This window comes from Podarcis bocagei (assembly GCF_964188305.1).
Source record: "Podarcis bocagei genome assembly, chromosome: Z".
NCBI classification, from domain to species: Eukaryota; Metazoa; Chordata; class Lepidosauria; order Squamata; family Lacertidae; genus Podarcis; species Podarcis bocagei.
Window position 1 is genome coordinate 31,790,136 of NC_138140.1, and position 26,415 is coordinate 31,816,550.

At 43.5% G+C, this 26,415-nt stretch overlaps 1 protein-coding gene across 3 annotated transcripts in view; it reads left to right on the forward strand.

The window, feature by feature from the left end:
• Positions 1 to 26,415, forward strand: part of LOC308579257 (connector enhancer of kinase suppressor of ras 2-like) — a 314,404-nt gene that overhangs the window by 136,979 nt on the left and 151,010 nt on the right. For all 3 annotated transcript variants that reach the window (XM_081180125.1, XM_081180123.1, XM_081180124.1), the window contains exons 5-6: positions 9,014 to 9,055; positions 19,489 to 19,608. In XM_081180125.1, coding sequence (XP_081036251.1) covers positions 9,014 to 9,055; positions 19,489 to 19,608 — 162 coding nt within the window. The remainder of the gene's footprint in view (positions 1 to 9,013; positions 9,056 to 19,488; positions 19,609 to 26,415) is intronic.

Below are 26,415 nucleotides of genomic sequence, written 5' to 3' on the forward strand. Positions count from 1 at the left end.
AGTAACTGTCCCATCAGCACAAAGACTTCTGCTTGCACAGCACTTTCCCCAGTCTCCTCTGTGGGGGGCCCCTGGCCCCCACACCCTAGAAGGGTTAGGGGGAGCACAAGAGCAGGTTTAGGGGGCACACGGCCAGAAGAATGAGGAGAAAGTCCTCTTGTGCACACATAAATTCTTGTTCTGATGAGATACAAGCCTTGCTATCAACTCCTGACTGCTGCCAGCTAGGAGTTGGAAAAGATGTGGTTCTGGTTAATGAGAGTGTGAGAAGCAGGAGCAGAGGCTGAATGGGTCAATTGGAGATAACCAGGGGCACTAATGTGGATTTAGCAGATTGCCTAATGAGGAATAGTGCTCTGGATTTTTGAGCATGACAGTTGATCAGGCCCTACTTAACCGTAATTCCTCCATTATTAAAGTTAACCATCCTGTTAAGCTCTATATCAACAGAGTAATAACAAAAATCCCAAATATTTTCTATCACTCAGCATATAACTAAGTTTCAGGGCACAGTTCTAAGGCTGGATGAGAAGTAGGTCATATAAATAATATAATGATTACTCAAGTCAAAGCATTTTTTTACCCAGATGAATGTTAATTTCACAATTGCCGCTAGAGTTATAAAACCATACGGCTTGTATTAAAATTGCTGTTAGATTTAAAAAAAAAAAGACGTTGCAGGTTTCCCTTATGATAATGATTTTCCTTTCCTTCTTTTTTTAAAAAAGAGGGGAAAATGAAACCCTTTGCAAGGTAGCACACCCCCAAAAAGCCAAATTCAATGCCAGAGGCTGATTGCCTCCTCGTCACTGTGCAATTATATCAGATCTCTTTGGCTTGAAAGAAATCTTCTGACATTTCAGCTTAAAGAAGAGCAAAATCTAAAGAAGTCGCTGAAGGGGAGATCTTGTGGAATGCTAGACTTGAAGCAGATAACTTGGCAGGTAGAGAATTTTGGAATAATCCTTCGAGTGACAAGCCAGATTTTTCTCAGAGAAGCTGTTTTTATTTCCCACAAAAGCCTTTTGTAGGCAAGGCATGTCACATTTGGTTAATACAGGAGAGAGTCAACAGCATTGTACAATTTGCTTCTATTCTCATCCAATGAAGGCTGTGATTTATTTACTTCCTTAAGTATTTTTTTATCATTACATCGGTTCATGGGATACACCTTCAGTGAGTGAACGCCTGTTGCGGAGAGCTCCACACACATTCATGCCTTCATGTAGGTTATCTACATACAGCTGTTCCTGTCTGGGTTCTCTCGTTGTGGCTAAGAACCCAAAAGCAGCAGAATTAAACAAAAAAAGCAGGACTACAAATTCCACCCCACTAAAAGAGGCGACAATATCCTTTAACATGTGGTGCAGATGTGTTATATATTCTGCAGTATATATTCCAAGGTGCTGGAAGGTACGTGAACAAATGGTAACCTTTTTTAAAAAAAACTGAAAAACTAAATACAAGAGTATGTACAATAACATCTTCAGAAGTGCTCCTGTTCAGAGTTCCAGGCGTCAGTCTCTGTGCCTCCCCGTTTAGCTTTAGGCAGCTGGATTAGGCTTGTTTTAAGGACTTCTACAACTTTCACCATTGCTACCAGCCTTCCCAACTGTCTGGCCTCCCCCTCACTATTTCTCATCCTTGATTCTTGTTCAGAATTTACATATATGATTAGCAGCACTATAGGAGACCTTCAAATCTCCAAGTCTGCCTCTAGTTATTATACTGGGTGAATGTCTTGTTCCTTTCCTTAGGCAGTTCAGGACTTCTCATCATTAGTTTCCTCTTGGGGCTTAAGGTTGCCTCTGCAGCTGCTACTCAAATTCTCTTTCCTCTGCTGCCTGCTTTATCCAGCATGGTTTGGGTGCCTCACACAGAGTCCTTGGTTGTATCTGTTCTCTGTCATTGTGGCCATCTCTGTATTTCTTCTGTTTCCTATGGCAATATGGTAAAGTGCTTTCTCTTGGTGCCGCCATTTCTCTTCCTTCAGCCGATCTTCCATTCTATATGCTAGCAGAGCCAGAGTTTTCCCAGCATCTCCCCCCGGCCATGCCACATCATTTCTGGCCTGACTGCGTTTACACCTGCCTGGAACAGACCTAACGTGGGATGGAGGTTGTACACAACCACAACCACCTCCAGGCAGTTCAACCGACCACTCCAAAAGCCTCTGAAGATTTTTTTGATTTGTTGACTGGAATGGACAATTGCTCTTCAAATGATATATCTGCAGGTGGACATTCAGGGATCTCTACAGCAGGACAGGTGCACCCAGTGGTCAGGAATAGGAAGGCGTGTACTTGGCTTTCTCCCTACCGCAGTTACAGAATCAGTATAATCTGGACCAGATCAATGCAGTGAAGCAGGTTCAAGTTCAGATTCCACCTATCTTTCTCTTTGTGTGACCTTCAGCCAGTCACAACCTCTTGGCCCAGCTTACCCAACCTCATTATAAGACAAGCAGGATAAAAAGTGTAATCAGTAAAGAATAAATAAATGTTCAAACCGGGCTGCATAATTTTCCACGTGCAGCATGAAGGCAAAGAAACACATCTGGAGATACAGTTTAAGTGAATACATATTAGAGGAAATTATGTGTGTTCCGATATGTAATTGCAAAGGTAATAGTGGCTACATCAAGTACATCTCTTTGGAGCTGAAATAAAAGCATTAATGCACCTGAGCCTTCCTGACCACTTATATTAATGCACATGAATGGTAAAGATAATTCTATGCGCAGTTCACTAAGAAGTGAAAGTGGTTGTTAGCATTATTATTTCGACTCTCCCTGCCCAGCTTCGTTTAGCAGAATATGATTTGAAGTGGTATTTATATTTTCTTTCTGTTTGGCTTCCTTGCTAGATTTCCGGACAGAGTAAGAAGGCTTACAAGTGAGCAAACAAAATTAAGCAGAAATTGCAGAGATGTCCCTATGTGACTCTGGGCTGGTGTATCAATATGAATGTATGATTGTGTACGTGTATGTACGCACAAAGAGAGGGGACTGAACCAATGTACAAGATAAATGAGAATATTTTGACCATAATGCCAACTATGTGCATATCAACATGACCTTATCATGAACAGAACACAATCTGGCAAGCTTTATTGTCCCATGGCTTCTGTTCATTTCAGTGACGTTAGAGTGGGTAGATTCATTGGTGAAATGAAAAGAAGATATGTAGCTCATTTCTACAGTTATGCATAGGTAGGCTCAGAAAGCATGACTAGCCCATGGTTTGATCCAGTCAGGCTTGCAGGCACTTGATGTGAGCATTTTCAAAAGCCTCCAAGATGCTAGCATTTAATAGTGACCTCCCATGCCTCTCCATTCCCCAATATCATATGTCAAGGACTTTGGGTCTGGCAAAGCAAGAAGTTTAGAAAGTGGTGGCAACTGCTCCTGGGACTCTAGTGGAGAATCTTTCCCTACTGGGCATGGGGTTGTCAGTCTCGGAATCCCCCATAGGAAAATGATACTATTCACATCATTTCCACTAGTGTTGTTTCCCCAGTCTAGTCCCATCTCTGACTGGGGTCTTTGCTGTGTTGGGTCTTTGGAATCAACTATGGTCACCTCCACCACTTTCCACTTTGCCAGCCATGGTCATTCTTGACCTTTGGGAATGCGGAGGTAGGAAGAGGTAGAGGATGAATCTTACAAGATTGAGTCAAGCATTGCCTGGCACACCTTGCTCATGGAGCAGGGCTCTGCTTGACCCAATCTTGGCACAATAAAGCACAATCTTTATTTTTCAAGTGCCTCTACATGAGTGATCGTGGTGTCTCTAATATAGCCTTCGGAGGCAAAAGTGGCAGAGCAATGAGTGTGATTTTTACCTTTGTACAACAGGGTAGCTTCTACACATACTCCTGTAGCTCGTCTCTATGCTCCATCCATGCTAACAAGGAACATTTTCAGAGTTCAAGTGCACATTCCACCAAGTCAAAACACTCAAGAGGGGCACGAAGTGAGGCAAGTGAGGGGTGTGGTCTGGGGGAAGCAGGTGTGCTTGGGAAGGGGATGTGGCCTTTTGAAAGCATACAAGGGCCAGATGGAGATGCATGAAAGGTCACTTTTGACTTCTGGGCTTGAGAATCCCCATCCCTGTTTTATATGAATTGCTAGGAAAGACTCCATCTGAAACTCTGGAGCATCATATCAGTCAGTTATCTGACTTGGTTTGAAGCAGCTTCCTATGTTCATGAAGGGACACAGGTGGCACTGTGGGTTAAACCACAGAGCCTAGGACTTGCCGATCAGAAGGTCGGCGGTTCGAATCCCCACAACGGGGTGAGCTCCCGTTGCTCGGTCCCAGCTCCTGCCAACCTAGCAGTTCGAAAGCATGTCAAAGTGCAAGTAGATAAATAGGTATCACTCTGGCGGGAAGGTAAACGGCGTTTCCATGTGCTGCTCTGGTTTGCCAGAAGCAGCTTAGTCATGCTGGCCACATGACCCAGAAGCTGTATGCCGGCTCCCTCGGCCAATAAAGTGAGATGAACGTCGCAACCCCAGAGTCGGCCACGACTGGACCTCATGGTCAGGGGTCCCTTTACCTTTACCTATGTTCATATACTCACGAAATACTCAGGTAGGACTCACTATAAATCTGAATGGGATAATAGTAATTATTGTCATGTTTATTATTAGTTTCTTTTTTCACCAAAGTGACTCAGAACAATTTAGAGAAGCAAACATTGAATACAAGAGCAATCTATATTATCTGTTATATTTTGTAACCTGTCCGATTCACGAGGGCAGCTGCTGGCACAATTGCAAAGCTAATCAGGTTCCAGTATGGTTTCAAATTGGATGGGGGACTTTGTGTTGAGATCCCTGCATTGCAGAAGGTTGGACTAGATGACCCACTCTGCAATTCTATGATTCTGTGCCAAATTTATTCTGGCAACAACCCACAGATTCTCAACTAGGCTTTAATATTTCATTTAAAAGCCCCAACATTATCATGGGTAGGCCCCAAAGAATATAGTAACTACAGAAAATTGGCATTTTTTTAATTGCCAGCATGTATAATAATACATTTTGCGCTATTTAGCTAAGGTATAACTGTTGATATAATATGATACACACAAACACACACACGTAAATTCATGTGTGTATACTTACAAATATAGGTTTGTTTTTTCAAACTTCTGTGATTTTGTATCTGTCTGTTTTCTCTTTCATATCTGAGTTTCTGAGTTCTGTAATTTCAACTATAAAGTGACACTATCCTGAACACAAGCCTGGCATGCAAGCAATACCTTGGAAGGAATGCTGCAAGAGTCCCTCTTACCTGGGAGTCAGCTCCACTGAACTTAATGAGACTTATATTTGAGTAGACATATATGGGATTGCACTGTTAATCTCATTACTGCACTGTTAATCTCATTATTTTCAATGGAGTTTATTTCCGCATGAGGAGTTAGCGTCCCAGATGGTGCTTCAAAGGATAAAATTGACAATTTGGACAAAGGCATATATTTATGCAATTGATTGTGATTAAATGGCTTTCTCTGTGTAATGTGCAAACCACTGATCTGGATGTTTGATCTAGTTGTTTGATTTTCTTATTTTTTCTTCGGGAAGATGAAAATCTCTGAAATATTTCAGCCGTTGCCAAGGTGTTTCAGAAAGTCTTCTATATCCGTAAAAGAAACCCCTCAGTACTAAGTTCCTGTATTGTAGCAAAATCATATTATCTTTTAGATTTTCATTACAGATGCATGTTATTGCAGGACAGGATCTTCAAATTAACAGGTTAGCAGATATTCACTAGATTTATCTGCTGTCAAAGCTTGCTAAAGAAAAAATAGGAGGAGGGGTCTTGCTTTTTAATTATTCAGTCGAGCATTAGCAAGGTAGACTTTTCAGGCGTTAGCTGCTCTCCAATAAAATACAGCAGTGATGGTGCACCTTAGGCCTGGGGGCCAAATGCAGGCCTCCAGGCTTATCTGCGTGGCCCCCATGACTCTTCAGGCCACACCCATCCCCACTGACCCTTCTTAACACTTCTGGTGTTTTTGCCTGGCTGGAATGTGTCATTGAATTCAGATGAATGCCTTTTGCTTACCTGAATGAAAAGTAGAGAAGGGTGTGTTTAGAAGATAGCTCTCTACTTTTTACAACATTTACATTCCTTACTCCACCCACTTTTGCTGCTGGTCCCTTCCACTACTGACATCTAGCCTTGAAAAGAAACTGGGAGTTAAATGGCTGGACTGCCAAACAGATAGCATTTTCCTCCAGCTATCTCTCTTTCACCAGGAATAATTCCCTGCTTTCCTGCATCTTCCCCAAATAATAGTCTCTATTTACCTTTCCAGCTGATGTTGAGAGGGTGCTATTTAAAAAGTGTCCAGCTGTCCTACCATGCCCTCCATCACGTCTCCAGATAGTATAGGTTGCTAAAATGTTGCAGTGCACAAGTAGATCTCTAGTGATCGAGGCCCCACTTATACATTAAAAGCAGTATCATGGGTTTCCCCAAATAATCATGGGAACTGTAGTTTATCAAAAGTGCTGAGAGTTGTTGAAAGATACCTTTTCTCCTTAGAGAGCTACAAATCCCAGAGTGATTTAGCAACCAATCCCTCTTCCCAGGAAGCACTGGGAATTCTACCTCTGTGTGTGGAATAAGGGGGCGGTGGCGGTTCTGCTAACAATTCTCAGTACCTTCAACAAGCTACAGTTCTTAAGATCCTTTGTGGAAAGCCATGAGGGATTAGATGAATTCATTGAAGCAGTTGATGATTACTTGCCATAATATAGATCACTTCTATTAGCAGAGGCAGTATGTCTCTGAATAGCAGGTGCTTGGAAACACTAGTAGGGAGAGTGCTGTTGTACTTATGTCCCGCAGGTCATGTGACTCACATGGGAGTCCAGCCCCAGAAGATTGTGTCCTGATTTGGGGGCACTTTGTATTGGAGGATATGTGATTGGTCACAGTAACAACAGAATGCTGGACCAGATGGGCCTTTGTCTTGGCTCAGCAGGGTTCTTCTTACGTTCTAGTTCTAGGTCAGAGCAGAGAACCAGAACTTTGCTAGAACGTTGCTCAAGTTTTATGGTGGACACCATTCACACAACTTGTTGAGAGTTGAGAGATGAAAGATGCAGTCTTTCAAGTGATCAGTGTGCATTGTGTATGGCAACCATTCCAACAAAAATGGGAGTGGATATCGTTGTTTTTGGTCCACAAACAATACCTAACTGATGACTCCTCTACCTCCCACCCATCTGCATTGTGCTAGCTTTACATTGAAATTAATGGCTTCTGCATTGAAGTGAATGGTGTGAATAATGTAATAATAAACAGCGTATCTTTTGTTGGAAGCCAAGCTGCGGCAGAACAGAAATAGTACTCAAACATGGGGCGGAAGGGAGATCAGAGCCTTCTTTCGCCCAAAATGTATCTATAGGCCAATGGCTGCAATTTACAAAATGTCATCTGTCTTTGGAAATGGGGAAGGGGCTGTGTTTTCCACACTGTTGCAACAACCCCCTCCCTCCTGTAGTGTGAAATTGCTTTTCAAACTAAATCAAACAAAGAAAATACACCCAGGCACAACTTCTGTTGCATGTGTCAGGAGCTCCGCTGGATCCCAGCCATTATAATTAAGCACCACAATATATTTTGTGATTCTTTGCAATCCTAACCAGTTTTGCAAGGGAACAAAGCTGACATTGGCACTCACGTCTATGCTGTGGAGCTGCCAAATACTTTAATTAGCCTGCATTTTGCTTATTCTGCAGGTAATTTTTAAAGGAGTCAATTAACAGAAATGTTTTTTGTCAGTATTTGTGGTCAGTTGAAATCTGTTGTTGATAATATTTAATTTGCATGTGGCCAGTAATTATGGTCAAACAGAGCTTTGTTCTAGCGAGTCTGAAGTTACATTAGTTCACTTAGTGCAGGCATGGCCAAACTTGGCCCTCCAGCTGTTTTTGGGACTACAACTCCCATCATCCCTAGCTAACAGGACCAGTGGTCAGGGATGATGGGAGTTGTAGTCCCAAAACAGCTGGAGAGCCAAGTTTGGCCATGCCTGACTTAGTGTCAACAGTGTATTGAGCTGATGGTTGTCATATTCTAGGGAGCAAATTACAGATAGGTAGCAGTGTTGGTCTGCCATAGTCAAAATAAAAAAAATTCCTTCCAGTAGCACCTTAAAGACCAACTAAGTTAGTTCTTGGTATGAGCTTTCGTGTGCATGCACACTTCTTCAGATACACTGAAACAGAAGTTGCCAGATCCTTCTATATAGTGAGAAGGTGGGGAGGGGTATTACTCAGAAGGGTGGTGGGAATGGGAGATTGGCAGATAGCTGAGATGAGCCTGTTGACGACTCTTAACGACTGTAATAGGTCTTACAGGAAAAGGCAAGGGGTGAGAAGGTGAGAAATGGCTTAGTCATGTATAATGGGATAAGAATCCAATGTCTTTGTTCAAACCAGGTTTCTCCATGGTTTTAAGTTTGGTAATGAGTTGCAATACCCAGTAGTTGACCAGAGAGTCTGAATACTGCATCCACAAGTGGGAGCCAACACTCTGTAGTCACGTTTCCTCAAGTTTAAAGGCAGTTGTTAGGGAACACAAATAGGAGAGTCCTGTTGTGTACATGTCCTGATTGGCCAGTGTAGGAACAGAATGCAGGATTCTTCCAGCAAGACTCTTTATACATTCTTTTTCATTCATCTTGGTTGGTTTTTTCTCTTTGATGTGTATGATTAACCTCCTTTAATTGATAAAAGTTTGAACTGAAAGCATCTTTGTAAATTCAATGAACATTTAACCATATGAAGGAGAGGGGTTGTTGCTGTTTGCAACCCAGAAAGAGCAGGGAAAAGCTTCTGAGATTTTCTTATAAAGCTTTCTTAAAAGCAATTTGAATCAGTCATGGCTAGAGTGGCACATTATTTTTCAACGAGTTGTTAACATAGCTGAGGCAAAGTGGATTTCTAAGGATATTAAATACTGCTTCTCTCTCCCTCCTGTTGTTACAGGATTGCACAGTGTATGAAACAGAAAATAAAATTCTTCATGTGGTAAGTACGCATTTTGACTTTTTTTAATGGTTGTGCTTTGCACATGTCTGTCCCATATCCATGTTATAATCTTGTACATAGGATCTTATTTTTGTATTTACACCCCACCTTTCCTCCTTGGAGCTCAAGGGGGTGTACAGGGCTGTCCCTGTACCAATATTATCTTCACAGTTTAGTCTGAGAGACATTGTCACCCATTGTCATATATTGTCACCCAGTGAACTCTGGGGCGGCGTGGGCATTTGAACCTAGTTGCCCAAATTCTAACCCAACATACTAATTGCTGTCACACAACTCTAGGTTGTGTGTGTGGCTGAACCGAACAGAGTTTGTAATAGAGGTAAGTCTCCCCCTGCTTTATCCTGTCTGTTCCCTGGAATGGCCCTTCTTTCAAGATTTGCCCTGCCTGAGCTCGCAGAACCATAAAATAGAGAATATGTATAGCTGAAGGAGTATTGTTCAGTCAGGACATTGACATCTCACTCCAGGGGCCTTCTGGCAGATCTCTCACTGCGAGAAATGAAGTTACAGGGAACCAGGCAGGGGCACTTCTGGGCACCCTCAGATGTCAGATGTCAACCTTCAGGAATACATCTGAAGGTAGCCTTGTATCTGGAAATTTCTAATGTTTGATTTCGTATAATTGTAGAGTTGGAAGGGACCACAAAGGTCATCTAGTCCAACTCCCTTCAATGCAGGAATCTTTTAGGGGCTTGGACACATGACCCTAAGATTAAGAATCTCATGCTCTACTGACTGAACTATCCCTTCAGTCATGTTTCACTATGGTTTTTTTATATTCTGTTGGAAGCCGCCCAGAGTGGCTGGGACAACCCAGTCAGATGGGCAGGGTGTAAATAATAGCATGATAATAATAATAATAATAATAATAATAATAATAATAATAACAACAACAACAACAACAACAACAACAACAACAACAACAACAACAACAATCTGGTGTTATATAAGCTCATAAACTGAGCTGGGGTGAGGGGCTTCAGCCAGTACAGCGACACCTCTTGTTACATACACTTCAGGTTACAGACACTTCAGGTTACAGACTCCGCTAACCCAGAAGTAGTGCTTCAGGTTAAGAACTTTGCTTCAGGATGAGAACAGAAATCGTGCAGCAGCAGTGCGGCAGCAGCGGCGGGAGGCCCCATTAGCTAAAGTGGTACCTCAGGTTAAGAACAGTTTCAGGTTAAGAACGGACCTCCAGAACGAATTAAGATCTTAACCTGAGGTACCACTGTATAGCCGCTGTTGAGCCCATCTCAGCCTGAGATCCGCTCATCCCAGTAGACCTTTGTCTAAATCTTTGTCCTTGTAAGTTGAACCCACTGATTGAAGATCTTTGCTCTGGAGCAACAGATTTGTATATCATCTGAGTGACAGCCCTTCAAACGTGGCTGTCATATGGTCAGTTCATCAAGCCTCTCACTATCTAGAAGTAAGGCCCATTGGACATGCTGGATGTTAATATGCACCAGAAGAGGCTTCAGAGTCCTTGTTTGATTTGAACCACTTTTAAAATAAATAAGATGACAAAAAAAATAAATAGTGATGACAAAATTCAGCCTGGCAAATAAGTATACTAAATTCACCCAATTGCCAATGTTAGTGATCTGCTGCATATCTGAGGGTCTGGAATAATAATAAATAAATCTGGTAATAATAAATCTTTCTTCCAATTAGCATTATTTAAAATACAATACAATACAATACAATACAATAAAGAAAGTTGATGTTTCTACCTAAATGTCAGGGAACTGCCATCAGAGGCACGGGAGAAGGAGAGGGTCTCTGATTCTGCAGGGGAAGGTCCCAGCGCTAGAGGGAGACTCAGCTGGGAAGAAGAGGAAGAGAATGAGTGTAACACCAGGGATCCAGGAGAGCAACGGGACAGGGAGGTGCAGGGGCTCCAGGACTCTTCGTTGGAAGTTAGCGAGGAGAGCCCAAGCACCCCGCTGCCCACGCCCACCCTGCGCAGGAGACTCCCGCGCAGTGAGAGGCGGAGACGATTGGGCGTCAAACAACTCTTATGTTGGCAACGCTTTAAGAAACGCCCACAGACAGATTCTACGAGTGACTAAGGGCAGCCACGCTGAGATGGGCTGTGCAGTCAGAAGGGTTTAACCAGGCAATCTAATGCTCAAACGGAGCAGGATTACGCACGAGTAACTCCCAACTATTATACTAAATGTATGCAGTGTGAAAAAAGGCCCACCTTGTTCACTTTTCAGCTCTCTTAATGATGGATTTTACCATAGTATTTAATGAAACAGATACTCAGACTTAAAAAATAATGATACATTTTGATTGTTGTTATTCCTCTGGACAAAATTTCATATTTTTTGTGTGCATGTGGAATAAGAGTAGGTTCTTCATTTTTTTGAATCTCGTTTAAAATTAGCAAACTGCTGCTTTGAAATAATCTTTAGGGTTACCTTTTGTCAAAAAGGAAAAAGAAAAGAAATTCATTTCTTTTAAGCAAAGATGTATAATTAACTTTGTAGGCAGTCTACATTTCCACTAAGCTATAGTAAATGTCACTTTATTAAAAACTCAATATAGGTTTTAAATCAATATTGACTGCCAAGTGGCTTCAAAGGAGATGTTGTAACCATTTGGCTATTTATAGAATGGTTTTTAAAAGGAAAACAAAAACCCTAAACCCTATTGATGCATCATGTTAATTATTATAGTCTTGTGTGTCAATAACTCACAGTGGGATTGCAGTTCTTTATAGATTATGCTAAGGGTAGTTTTTTAGCAATTTGTCATGCCTAGAATTTCATCAGTCAATGACAACTGGAGTGTAGATTTTTCTAAAAACAGGCAAGCCCAGCAGTAATAGAGTTCTTGCTTCTTTCACACACTCGAGAAGAATTAACAAAAGCAGTTATTTAATTTTTTTAATTAACCATTTGATGAGTAGGAATTATTATTATAATTTAATTTATACGCCACTTAATTGCCAAGGTTGCTTCTAAGTGGCTTACAAGTGTGAAACCAAAGTAGACGTAATTAAAATACAAATACAAACAATTTCATCAAAGCATCAACATAAACATCAAAAATTAAAATGTATATAGCTCAAGCCCATCAAAACAGCACAATTAAAAACATTTAAATGGCAATTAAAACAGAAATTCTCCCTCCCCACCCCTCACAAAGAAATAGTTGGTGGAATTTAACTGGAATTGTCAAGAGAGAGGGGAGATGGCACTTGTCCTACTTAACCTTTAACTATAAAGAAGGCGTCTGATTCTTGCTCTGTGAACACACTGTATATTTAAAGCACATCCGCCAAAGAATCCTGGAAACTGTAGCTAGTTTTTTTAAGGGTGCTGGGAACTGTTGTTCTGTAAACTATAGTTTCCAAGATTTGGGAGTGTTGGGGATCGGGGAGCAGCCTGAAGATGCCACCACAACTTTCTGCTGGTCACACTTCTTAGTAAGAGCACACTGGTAAACAACAATCATCTCCTGAAAATGTAAAAAAAAATAAATCCCAACCCGGCTGAAAGCAGCAGATAATCAGACACCATTTCTGCAGGCAGATAATTCTTCCAGGAAACGGGAAGGGCGATTTTAGCCCTGCTTTAGAACTAATCAGGCTAGATGTGACAGAATCTAGCCTAACTGGTGTTTCGGTTGCAGTTAAATTAGCTAATGTTCCTTATCAATGAGTGATCCATACTGCCTTTTTTCCAGGTACAGCAGGGGGCTGAAATCCAATTACTTCTGAATGCTGCTGTTTTGAACTGGGAGTATGAACTTCCACATTCTGGAACTTATAGGCCAATTATGAGTCAGTACAAAAATGCAGGTTTCGTTTGAAATTTGGGTGGCCCTGACTCTGGCCTTTGTACTGGCCCTTCCAACTCACATAGCAATGTTCTACTCAAGGAGAGGCTGGTCAGTTAGGGAAAACTGAGCATTTCCCCAACAACCTCAGTCTTGATTCCTTCCAAGCCCACCTGCCTGCCTCCCAACTTGCATAAACCAGAGCAGAAAGTGGTAGCACAGCCTGTCAACTTTCTCTTCCTCAGTCTCAGTATTATCCTTGTACAACTTAGCAGGGAGAGGGTGGGCGGGAGCAGAACTACGTAAAATTTGTTAGTTCTCCCTCTCATTGGTAAAGGTAAAAAGGTAAAGGACCCCTGGACGGTTAAGTCCAGTCAAAGGCTACTATGGGGTTGTGGCGCTCATCTTGCTTTTCAGGCAGAGGGAGAAGGAGTTTATCCACAGACAGCTTTCCGGGTCATGTGACCAGCAGGACTAAACCGCCTCTGGCACAACAGGGCACTGTGACGAGTGCCAGAGCGCACGGAAACGCCGTTTACCTTCCCGCCGCAGCGGGACCAATTTATCTACTTGCACTGGTGTGCTTTCAAACTGCTAGGTTGGCAGGAGCTGGGGAGCTCACCCCATTGCACAGATTTGAACCGCCAACCTTCTGAACAGCAATCCCAAGAGGTGCAGTGGTTTAGACCAGTGTTCCCCAACCTTGGGCCTCCAGCTGTTTTTGGACTACAATTCCCATCATCCTTGACCACTGGTCTTGCTAGCGAGGGATGATGGGAGTTGTAGTCCAAAAACAGCTGGAGGCCCAAGGTTGGGGAACACTGGTTTAGAACATAGCATCACCCTCTCATTGACTCTGGCTTCACTTATTGCTGCCTGCCTGCCTTCCATCCCCAGCTGCTCTTTTCTACTATACTAAGCCTTCTTGGTGGCAACAACATGGATATTTTCTAATTGGACAGTGGCAGTATTGTGAGTGCCTTCTCATGTTCCCAACTATGTCATTTGGATCACAGGTTCCGGGGGCTTGAATGAGTTCACATTTATGAACAGAGTCCAAATTTGCTCTTCTTTGGCAAGCCCCCTCCAAGCTTAGCTCTGGAAAATTCTCCTATTATATGAATCTCCATGCCGCAATTTAGTACTCAGAAGTGTTGCTAGTCAAGTGCCAATCTTCCAGCAGAAACCCACCAGTATACTTCCAGTACAAATAATTTGAGCAAAATCACTGAACAAACCATTTAAAAGGCAATTCCAGAGAGAGCAGTTTTTCTGACTTCAGCTTTCAGTTTTCTCCTTTCATCAGCTCCATTGAAAGAAACCAGAGCATTATAAGTTCTTAGCTGATTGTGGATGAACAAGTATTTATGAAAATGTTATTTCTCTGGTTAGCATGCAGTTTGTCTGTGAACCCACTAAATACAGTTACTGGAAATGTCTACTACTGGGGTTTGTCCCCCCCCCCCTTTCTTGAGCAGTAGCACAGCATTAGAATGATGCTCAAAGTTCATAAAAGCTGAGATAATTTGTTTGGCTTAACTAATTCCGCCATGTGATACAGAAGCCCTCTTGTGATGCAAGCTGTACCACAGTTTTGCAAGACTCAATTCTGCACAGAACCATGTAGGCCTTTATTGAAATGTGTGGCAGGTGCATAAATAGTAATAGTAACACAAGGGAAAAACTGTTTAAATGCTCACAAACTTGGCAAAGTCTTTGCATATGTTTATATTATGGATGTATGCTTTGTATTGTTTTATTAATATTATTGCTTAATGCAAGTTTCATCATGGCCTTTGGCTAGAACAATAAACTTAGGAAAATAAAAAGAAAGAATAAAAATCCCCAAAAAGGAAAATAAAACAGCATTTTTAAAGCCCAAGGCTAATCCCCAATTAAGATCAAGGGTAATTGAGGTTCTACCCTATGTGAAAGTTTTCACATGGACCAATGTAGATGCAAAGACTTCCAACCAGCAGACGCTGGGACACCGGGGAACTATAATGTTCGAATAGGACTAATGTATGCAATTATATAAAGTTTGTGAAATAAATAATAAATGTACTGTTTGATTCATGTACACTGGTATTACAAGTTGATGGAGCAGAGAGGGAGATAGGAATACAAAAGCTGAAGAAAGCTAATGCGCAAGCCCAGTGTTCTGGGAAAAACATATAAAGTGGAACAATGAACAATTTCTAACACATCAGTTCCATTAAGGAAGTAAGAAGCAGTAATTTGGAACTCTGAAATCAAGAGAGAACATTAGCTGAGGGTGCCAGAAGCATCTGTTTACCACTATTTCATTCATCTATTCCAAGAATATCTGACTCATCTATTAAGCAGGGTGTGCTTCCTGTCTTCAATGAGGTAGTCTCCAAAGAATTTTTAACACATAAAAAGTACAACCATTACAATATCAACCATTAAGCCAAAGTCATCTCATTGGAACTACCAGCAACTAAAATTGTCACATACAACACGTGAGTTAAAGGCAGACTGAAAGTATAATTTGTAAGAAGTCATTGAGTTTCCTTAAAAATCAGCCAGGATGAAGAGGCAAATGTGTTTCCCTGTTTCTTTTCTCACTAGACAATACACATTCTTTGTGTGACTTACAGAACACATTTGTTTATTTGTTTTATTTCTAGTATAGATACAGATATTTGATTTAGCTTCAATGACAGGATCAGGCCGGTGTATGTGTGTGCAGGGGTGGGGTGGGGTGATAAAATAACATACATTTTGTTTCTATATTACTGGGTAAAAAGTATTTCAATATACATTTTTTAGAAAAACTCAAAGATTCTGAATGGTAATTTTTGATGTTTTTCCTTTCTGTATCCCCCTCCCCTCCACGAAATTGTCAAGGACAATAGCTAGTTGATGAAGATAGTACAGTATTTATTTGTCGGGTAATAAGAGATGTGGGGCTCCCACTCAGAAGGCCCTCTCCCTCACACATCCAACTGCAACAACCCATACTGACATACTACACAGCTGTACCTCAGATTCCGATCTTGATAATTAGACAGGCTCATATGGCTGCAAGTGTACTTCAGATATCCTAGTGCCAAACAATTTACTTTTGCTATGTGTCAAAAAGAAGTTCTGCATCTAGAATTTCTGTAGCTGCACTGAGAAACCTCCAGCTCACGGGCCTAATCAGGCCTAAATGGTAGGCCCTGGGATGGATGGATCTATCAGTTTTGGGTTTTTCACATTTTTCCAATCTTAAATTGAGTTCACCCCATTTTTGCATCAGTTGGTGATGTATTTTTTATTCATAATTTCCATGTGCATTTATTTTTTATGCATATATTTCTTTTAATATATACATCTTGTACACATTTTGCTTCACATGCTCATTTTTGTAACCAATTTTCCTGAATATAATGTAGGATGCTATTGTAATGTATGCTATTTTCACCAGTGTAAACATTGGTGTGCACACAGTCCCCTAATATACACTCTCTCTGTGTGTTATGTGTGCTTGCATGCATGCATTCTTTGGTTGCAGAACGCCATTTCAAAATGAAAAGACATCTGGATTCTGAAGAATATCAGAGTTTTGGTTCATGTTTTTGATTTAGGAAGTGTGAAAGAGGTGGGAGCAAACTCTCACATTCCTAGGTTGGCCAGTACAGAAAACAGGATGCAGATATTTGCTTGGATCCAGCAGGCCTGCTTTTATTTTCCAAGATATAAGCTTGAAAAAAACGTAGTTTTCCAAGATTTAAGCTTGGAAAAATGTAGTTTGTGAGCCCAGCATCAGTACAACACAGACCTCACAGTTGTTGTTTTTAGCAATTGTCACTCTGATCTTCCGCCTGCCGCTTTGATGGCTCCTTGTCTAAATGAGTCTGCAGCTGCTACAAAGATGTGTAAATTAGTATGCTAATGACACACTGCTTGTTATCTCTAGCACTTTTGACCCTGCCAGGACAGCGGAACAAACTATCCATTGTTTAGATAAGCTTGATGCTAGGGCAGGTGCCAGCTGGCTCAAACTCCATCCAGAGAACACTGTAAAAAGAAGGAAAAACTTGTAGAACAACTACTGTTAGGCAGAATGATGCTGCGGTCTCAGGCATCTGACTTTGTGTGTCATGAAAGGGCACAGCAAATGGTTATTTCTTTGGGTGGAGTGATTTGTCAGTTACAGTTCTCTTAGCTTTTCATTCTTCCGCTCTTCAATTCTCCACATTTCTGAAGCAATTTGCATTATTATTATTATTATTTTTTAAAAGTCCTCATGAATATTCATCAACCTTTTGTAGAATTTCTCCTAATAAACACAATTTCCTATGTACTTAAGACTAATGTACACTAATGTATTGATTTTTACACACACTTTCCCCTAAAATATGCATTATTGTTCGGCTGGAGAACTTCATCACAAAATTCAGATCAGTGTGAATTTTGAAGGAATGTATGTCGGTTCTCACCTTTTTTTCAGGAAGCGATAATTTGATAGATTCACATTTAAGTAAGAGCTGAATTGAACTTCTCCCCCAATCCTAGTTATTTAATTTGATATTATAGATACTGCCAGAGAGGTGCTGATGGAATTTTCTGCCTCAGCTACCAAAATAACAAAAAAATGGGTCGCTTGCACTTTAACTGTGGGGAGCTAGGGTAGTGACATGTGACTTACTTTGCAGAATACATACCTCTGTTTGAAGGACTGCCTGATCCAAGTCCAGTTTAGAATTAAAAGAACCTGAAGAAGGGAGAGCAGGCAGGGATTCTGAAATTGCCCACCAACACTGAACACCCAGACAAGTGACTGAGCAGGCACGCAGACTATCTGGTCACAGTCTACCCCATTGTGGGGTGATAGGTTATACTTAAACAAAGCGAAGGGGAATAATGAATGGAACAGTGTACCATTTTAGTATTCTGACTGTTATTGCAAATGGGTTAGAATATCTTTTCCTTCCTGTTGTTAACTTGTGTTTTGAGAGTGGAGCTGCCCGTAAAATAAAATGGAAGAGAGTTAATTCTTCTTCTATTCTTAAAGTTGCCCATTAGAAGAACTACTGCTTAACTTTAGGATCTGGACCCTGAGTTTCCTTTTTTATTTCTTCCTCCTCTGTCGCTCCCCAACTTTGTGTGGTGTCTATTAGTTTGTAAGCCTGAGAGCAGGAGCTGTCTTGTTTTTAATTGATTATACAGCCTTTGTGGGAGCTGTTTCAACTGAGGCTATAAGAGCTTAAGATGAGATCTGCTGTGTCAGACCAGTGGCCTGTCTAGTCCAGCATCTTGTTCTCTTAATAGCCAACCAGATGGCTTATTGGAAGCCCAACAGCAGGACATGAGCGCAGAAGTGCTCTCATGCTGCAAATGATCTAAATAAATAATCAAAATAAATAGAATACTGATTCATCTGTTGTGTTTTTAGTGCTCAAGTTCAGCCTATTTTAAATGATTGTTTTAGCTATTAGGATTCCATGTGGGCAATTGAAAGATCAGTTATGTCATAAATGTGCAGATGGGACAGCCCCATGCAGCCAGCAGAATGCGCACTGGACTGACATGTCTTGAAGGGGAACTCTCTTGTAAAGGGAAGCTTCACAGGTTTGAGGATGTACAGTCTGAACAACTTCCCTGCCCAGTTTTTCACATTATACAAGGCAATTCTGTGTTGCCAGTTGACGACAGAAGTGATTATGCCTTCCCCTGGCAGCAGAGGATCACAGCATCTGAAGATGCTCTGAATTTGGTATTTTTGTGTAAAGTGAAAACTAACTTGGAGGGGAAAGTTCTGCTGACATCAGAGCTGGAGATGAGGATGAGAAGGACCCTTCTGTGAACAGGTGGCCATATAGGAGTTCATTGGAAAGTCTGCATGGAAGCTATGCATGCATAGTTCCCTCCTTGTGAGTGGGAATCCTCTGTTCTCAATTGGACAGAGACACTGCACTCAGTCTCCACTAACTTGTGATTGCCATCATGAAAGAAGGAGTGTGGGAATCAGCCTGTTGATCCTTCTACCTATGACATGCATGCAGCTTTCACCATTTCTAAAAGCCCCCTCCCCATGTTGGGGGGTTGAATACCTGCAAGGGTGGGGTGCCTGCTCTACTCTAGTGAGTTCCCTGCACAACAGAGAATCTTTATCTACAGAGTTTTTAATCTAACATGGAGCCTACTTGAACAAAGCTGACCCCTTCCAAAAATAGATGTTCAGTGCCCAATATGTGGGGATTGCTAGAATGGCAGCAGGGACATGTGTAAGAGGCCAGTGGGTTTTGTCTCTGATTTTTCTCTTGCACAAGATTTTGCTGAACTATAACTTCCAACAACCCTTGCAGGCATAACCAATGGTGAGGGATTTGGGGAGTCGTTGTCCAACGACATCTGAGGGGCTGCCATTTAGCTACCCCTGCTGTAGGTTTCCTCGCACCCATGTATTCCGACACTAACTTTGGTTATGTCATTTGAACAGGGGCTTGCCTCTTATTATTTTGTGTAGCAAGTAGAGTCTTATGCCAGTTTTTACAAAATACATGATACTGAATTGTTTCCTGTGGGTAATGTTTTAACGCTGAGTTGTTTAGTGCTTCTCTAAAAAAAGGAAAAGCTTATGATGTTCTCTCTCTCTCTCTTCTCCCCAGTGTAAAACACTCTCTGGCATCTGTGATCACATCATTTCGCTCTCATCCGATTCTCTGGTGTCTCAATCAGCTCACCTTGAAGTTGTTCACCTTACCAGCATCATGCCCAGTGAAGGGCTGGTAAGTAATAGCAATCTAGGAAGGTGGTTTTCAGCAAGGCTGGGTAGGCATTTAATGCATGAAATGCTCACCTCATTCTAAAGGGTGCTTGTGAAGTGGGGGGGGGGCACCCAGGCTTTGAGGTTTAGTCCCACATCCCGCTACACGTTTATTTTAGTGAACTTGGCAACCTGCCTGCCAGAGTTAGTAGCTTTGAACAAACCTGGCAATCTTGATTTCTTCAAATTTATTTTCAGTCTTATATTGGATTCTTCACCTTTCACATCAGCTTCCTTTTTTTTTTTTTTTTTTTTTTGAGGAAGTCCTGATGAAAATTCTTTGGGATTTTCCTCCTGATATACACAGTTTCTCATGCACTTTTTCCTAATGTACACATTCTTGCAAGCAGTTTTCCCTAATATGCATTTTTGTACGTTATTTTCACTAACCTGTGCCTTTTTATGCATTCTTCATCCCAATATACACATTTTTTTGTATACATTACCTTGATGGAGAGCAACGTTGCAAAATTCAGAGAACTGTAAATTTCAAAGGATAGCTGTTTTGGTTCACATATTGTTTTGGGAAGTATAGAATTTATCCTCCATCCCTTTAATCAGGTTTATTTTATTGAAATGAATGAAATTTAAATATGATAGGGATGGATTGGCCAGTGCTTGTTCATAAGGCAGTAAGTGCTTGCCTTATGATGCAGTCCTAACCATGTATACTCAGAATAAAACTTTGTTGAATTCTGTGGCTCTTACTCTCAGGTTAGTAGGAAGAGGATTGTAGTATCAGTCAAACTCTGAGTAGACCCATTGAAACCAATGGGCGTAAATGTCCCTTGACGCCGTCCTTCAGGCTGCCTTGGGGCTGTTACAGGCTCTTCTAGTTTCTCAGTTTTGAGGGTTCTCTGGGGGTCTCGGACCTCAAAGGAGATCTCTGCAGGGCCTGATTCAGACAGGTTCCTAGCAACAACATTTTGCTTCTTCTGGCTTCTTCTCTGTGACCTCTCTGCTCCTGCAAATTCATAGGCACTCAAGTGCCTGAAACATGGGAAGTCCATTTCACTCTTATCCAATTTCCAGAAAATGCTGTTGTCAAAAATCTCCCTTCTCTCTGGCAAGAACTGCTGCAAGCAAATCCTTGATATATGAAATTTCCCTGGTGACCAACAGAGATGTCTCTTTTTCAGAATGATATGCTATTCTTGCTTCACTTCACCTAGCATTTTGTCAATACAGGAGGCATTCAACCAAGTGTCGTTCCTATGCAAACTCCATTTACATTAATGGGATTTGTACAAGAACAGTGTTTGGTGGATGGAGCCCATAGATTACAGCAGAATGGATTGCATTGTATGATTGTTAGACAGTGCAGAACTACGAGTTATTTCAATGAGGGGGGTTTTATAATTTGTTTCCCTCCAAGCACAAACATTGTATAGAATAATGCAATTTTATTTTTACTTCATTCAAGAGCTCTGCTTGTATGGTAAGGTTTTTGCAGCAATGCAAAAATAGGAGCATTTCCCAGGAGAAATTTGGGGAACCAAGCAGAGGGCTATTTAAGAATGCATTATTTGAATCAGGCTTCATTTCATAGTCCTTTGGTGTATGAAGTTAGAACTATAACTGTCAGAAGAAGGTCCTTTGCACTGATGGCCTAAAAGTTGTAGAATTATACTCTTTTGTTTGAGTATTTTGTTAGTATATTTTTCCCAGCTGAGCTTAATGTAGCTTGTTGTCAGGTGGCTCATCTTTGAATGCTATTTTTCATGTTTATTGTTTGCATTATTTTGTGACTTCTATGTCCCCCTCTTTCCCCCAGTATTGCCCAGCACTCTCTGATAACTGTTGAAACAGTTTGTGTTTATGTTATGTACTGAGTTGACTAGGATCCAAACTGCAGCAGTCTGATTGGTCCTAGAACAATAGGATCCAAATTGCAGCAGTCTGATTGGTCCTAGAACAATAGGATTCAGAATGCAGCAGTATGATTGGTTGGCAGGAACCACCCAATCATGCTCCAGATATAAGTGAATCCACAACCTGATTGGCTTACAGTAGAATTCCAGAATTAACCAATCATGTGCAGCCCATTGTGTAAATAATGTATATAAGCAGATACTTTGAGGGGACTTTCATTCATTCCTCCTCACCACTATGAGCTGAATAAAGAGCACGAAATCACTTTGCGACTCTGAGTATATTTCACTGGCGACGAAGGTGGGATCCCGCTGAGCTGACTGCCACACACAGCACTGCAGCACCGCCACCTGACGCACCGCTGCCTCGCACCATGTATCCAGGCTTCAGCTCCGGGACACAAGGAACTCAGAATGGCAACCGACAGCAGCTTCTCGCCGTTCAACCCAGCATCTGGAGACTGGGAAGCGTACGCCTCCCGTTTCACCTTCCTTCTAGAAGCCAAAGGGGTCACCGATGAAGAAGACGCGAAGAAGAGTGCAATATTCTTCAGCATCTGCGGAGAGGAGACATTTGAAATCGCCCGGGCTCTCCTTGCACCTGAAGACGTCGCTACTGTTCCATACAAAACAATAATGGAACAGCTGAAGGGGCACTTTTTGCCACAGCCCTCAGTGGTGGCTCGTCGAAATGCCTTCTACGCAAAGCGGCAAGCCCCTGGGGAAACCATAACTGGGTTTGTGACCTCTCTCCGCCAAGCTGCCCGGTTCTGCAACTTCTCAGAGCTGGAGAACATGCTTCGTGACCGCCTCGTCGGTGGCCTGAAGGATGAGAAGCTGCAACGACGCCTCTACACCAAGAAGGACCTAACGTTCCAGGTCGCTCTGGAAGAGGCCCTGGCAACGGAAGCTGCCGAGAGGTCGACGCAAGAGGCACGGCCGAGCCTGCCACCCCAACCGAGGGTCCACCATGAAGACCTCACCGGCGATTCAGGATCTGACAGGGAGGAGGTGCACCGAGTACAGCAGCGCACTCAAGCAGCCCACATACCACAGCTGCCTCGACGAGAAGGAGGGAACTGCGCAAGCTGCGGGGAAAGTCACGAGAGGAGGACCTGCCGTTTCCGCAACGCAGAGTGCAGGCAGTGCAGAAAATTGGGACACATCGCCCGGGTGTGTCGAGCTCGGCCCACCCAATGCCAGGCATCAGATGACCAATCCAAGAGCCCCAGGTCCCGGGGCCCAACGCACCAAGGCAACTCCACGGAGCTCACGGACTTCCAGGTATACCAGTTGCCCCACCCCAAGGTAGAGAAAATTTATGTAGAGGTACAGATAGAGGGGGCCCCATGCCGCATGGAGCTTGACACGGGTTCAACTCTATCCATAATCTCGGCAAGGACCTTAAGGAAACTGTGTCCTACTGGGGGTCCCAAACTCAGGCCGGCCCCATTCACCCTCCGGGACTTCCAGAAACGTAAGGTCCCCACAATGGGGGTGGGGACCTTCAGGGTGCAATACCGAGGGCGGACGCGGCAACTGGACTTGCTCATGGTCAAGGGCCCCTACATTAGCTTACTGGGATTGGCATGGTTTGGACCACTGGGGCTAGCCATCACCGGGGTGAACCACACTACCTTACAAGTGGACGTGGACGCCATCTGCAAGGAATTTCCAGGGGTTTTCGATGGGAAATTGGGACAGTATACGGCCCCCCCCATTGCTCTACAGCTTGACCCCACAGTACGACCGGTCAGGCTCAAGGCCCGCCGGGTCCCGTTCGCCCTGAAACCCCGTAGAGACGAGGAATTGGACCGGCTCGTGGAGCAAGGAGTGCTGGAGCCGGTGCCTAATGCCCCCTGGGAAACCCCAATCGTCACACCAATCAAGCCTAATGGTTCGGTCCACATCTGCACAGACTACAAATGTACCATAAACAAGGCCCTCACGGCCCATGCATACCCAGTGCCAGTGGCCAGCCATGTCCTTGCCACCCTGGCTGGGTCAAAAAATTTTGGCAAGCTGGACTTGGCCCAAGCATATCAACAGCTACCAGTATGCACTGATTCACCGCCCGGGGAAGGCAATGGGCCATGCGGACGCCCTCAGCAGGCTACCACTACCGGAAACAGGCCCCGACCCAGCACCTGCACAAGAGGTTATGAGCCTGGAGCTGCTTCCCGACCGCCCCATTCAGGCACAAGAAGTTGCACACCATTCCAAGAAAGATAGGGTCATCTCCCGGGTCCTGGACTGGGTGTGGAGGGGATGGCCCAGCAGCAGCCCTGGGCCAGAATTCGCTGGCTACACAACCCGCAAACATGAACTGTCGGCCCACAAGGGGTGCCTGTTATGGGGAAGCAGGGTTGTTGTTCCCCAGCCCCTCCGCAAAAGGGTCCTCACAGCCCTACACGAGACACACCCAGGGGTAGTAAGAATGAAGGCCCTTGCCAGGAGTTATGTGTGGTGGCCAGGGATCGACGGAGAGATAGAGGCCTGGGTCAAACACTGCCAGGCCTGCCAAGAATCCCGCCCAGATCCCCCAAGGGCCCCAGTCCAGTCCTGGGAGTCCACCCGAGCACCATGGTCACGCCTGCATGTGGACTTCGCTGGCCCCTTTCAGGGGAAAACCATTCTTCATAGTGGTGGACTCCTACACCAAATGGCTGGAAGTCGCACTGGTACCATCCACTTCTACATCCGCAGCCATCCGGGTACTACGCAGGCTGTTTGCAACCCACGGGCTCCCTGACACTCTCGTCTCAGACAACGGGACTGCATTTACGTCAGGAGAATTCCAAACCTTCACAGCGCAGAACGCCATCCGCCACATCCGTTCGGCGCCATTCCACCCTGCCACCAATGGCCAAGCAGAACGCATGGTGCGGACCACCAAGGACACCCTTCGCCGCATGACGCAAGGGGATTGGGAGTACCGCCTTGCCACATTCCTCCTAGCACAGCACAGCACCCCCAGCTCAACGACTGGCCGGAGCCCCGCTGAACTACTAATGGGTCGGTGCCTTGCAATCAGATTGGACCGCCTTCACCCCGATAGAGCTCAGGATGAGGTAGTGGTGGGGGAAGGCAGGAACCCCCGGACCTTCGAGGCCCAGGACCCAGTGTACGCAAAGAATTTTGGTGCAGGCCCAGCATGGGTACCCGCCACAGTCACCAGGGTCACTGGCCCCGTGTCGTACGAGGTGCTAACGGATGGGGGGCAATGCTGGCGCCGCCACTGCGACCAGATACGGCGACGATTCCCAGGAGAAAACCAGGAGGAGGAAAGGTCAGAGGAGTCCCAAGGGAACAGAGGGGCGGTGAGGCCCATAGAACAGGAGGGGCCAGCAGGAGAGGCAGAACCAGTAAATACAGAGAGGACCCGCGAGGCCGAAAGGACACCGGAACCAGAACCACGACTGAGCGAGCCGGTTGCGCCAGACCAAACAGGCCCATCACAGCCAGCATCCTTGGAAAACGAGCCAGAACCTGAACCCCGGACCAGGGAACACCACAGGCCGCAATGCACACGTAGGCTGCCGGCGTACCTCGAGGACTATGAATGCGACCTCCCGGGCAGGACTGGAACTTAGAGGGGAGGGGTGTTATGTACTGAGTTGAATAGGATCCAAACTGCAGCAGTCTGATTGGTCCTAGAACAATAGGATCCAAATTGCAGCAGTCTGATTGGTCCTAGAACAATAGGATTCAGAATGCAGCAGTCTGATTGGTCCAAGAACAATGCAGCAGTATGATTGGTTGGCAGGAACCACCCAATCATGCTCCAGATATAAGTGAATCCACAACCTGATTGGCTTACAGTAGAATTCCAGAATTAACCAATCATGTGCAGCCCTTTGTGTAAATAATGTATATAAGCAGATACTTTGAGGGGACTTTCATTCATTCCTCCTCACCACTATGAGCTGAATAAAGAGCACGAAATCACTTTGCGACTCTGAGTATATTTCAGTTTAAATGCAAGAAAGCTCATTGTCCAGTCTTCACTAGGGATGGGTGAATGTGCTGTTTTCTCATTTTCCCAATTTTAAATTCAGTTTTCCACAGCAGTTTGCATAGTTGTTGTTTTTTAAGTATCATGTAAAATTTCCAGAATTTTAGTGCAAATTTCTCCTAATATGCACATGTTTGTATAATGCATTTTATTGTGTCACCTTTCCCCAAAATACACCTTTTTGTACACAAAATTTGGCCGAGGAACCACATTGCAAATTTCTCAGAAGTGCAGTTTTCTTTTTCTTTTTGTAATGTAATTTTTTATTACGTTTTTCAAACACTGCTATGCAGTTTTCTAAAGAGAACTGTGTTTCAGTTCACACACACACTGGTTTGTTAAGCATGAAATAAGTAATTTCTCATTAAAATGCAAACAGAACTAAATTTCTTCCCCATCCACAGTTCTTACCATGGGGCATGAAAGAATCCTGAAGGTGGCTCACTCAGGCAGGTAGAGTCAGAGTCAAGTTCCAAGACCATGGTTAGTTCAAAGCACAAGGTCTGGAGCTTGCCTTGGACCCAACTACCCATCTTAGCCTCCGCCTTCTTCCTGAAAAGTAGAGGGGAATTTAGCACTTCATTGACTCTCACTTGGCTCCTGACCTGTACATTGTCTGCTCTGGTGAGCAGGAAATGGTGAACAATGGGCCCTGGGTGTAAAAGTGCCCTTTCTCAACATTCTGTCATACTTTAGTACTACTGAGAACTAGAACCTAGGATAGAGTGTGCAGATAGCTTTGGCAAAGGATCGTTTCATTAGCACTCTAGGATATAGGATCAGGAGCCCCTCCTTACAAAAGATCAAACATTAGAGGTGGGTAGCGAAAGAGCACAGATGTTAAAAATAAACCTTGATTAGTTTTATTCCTTCAGCTACATCC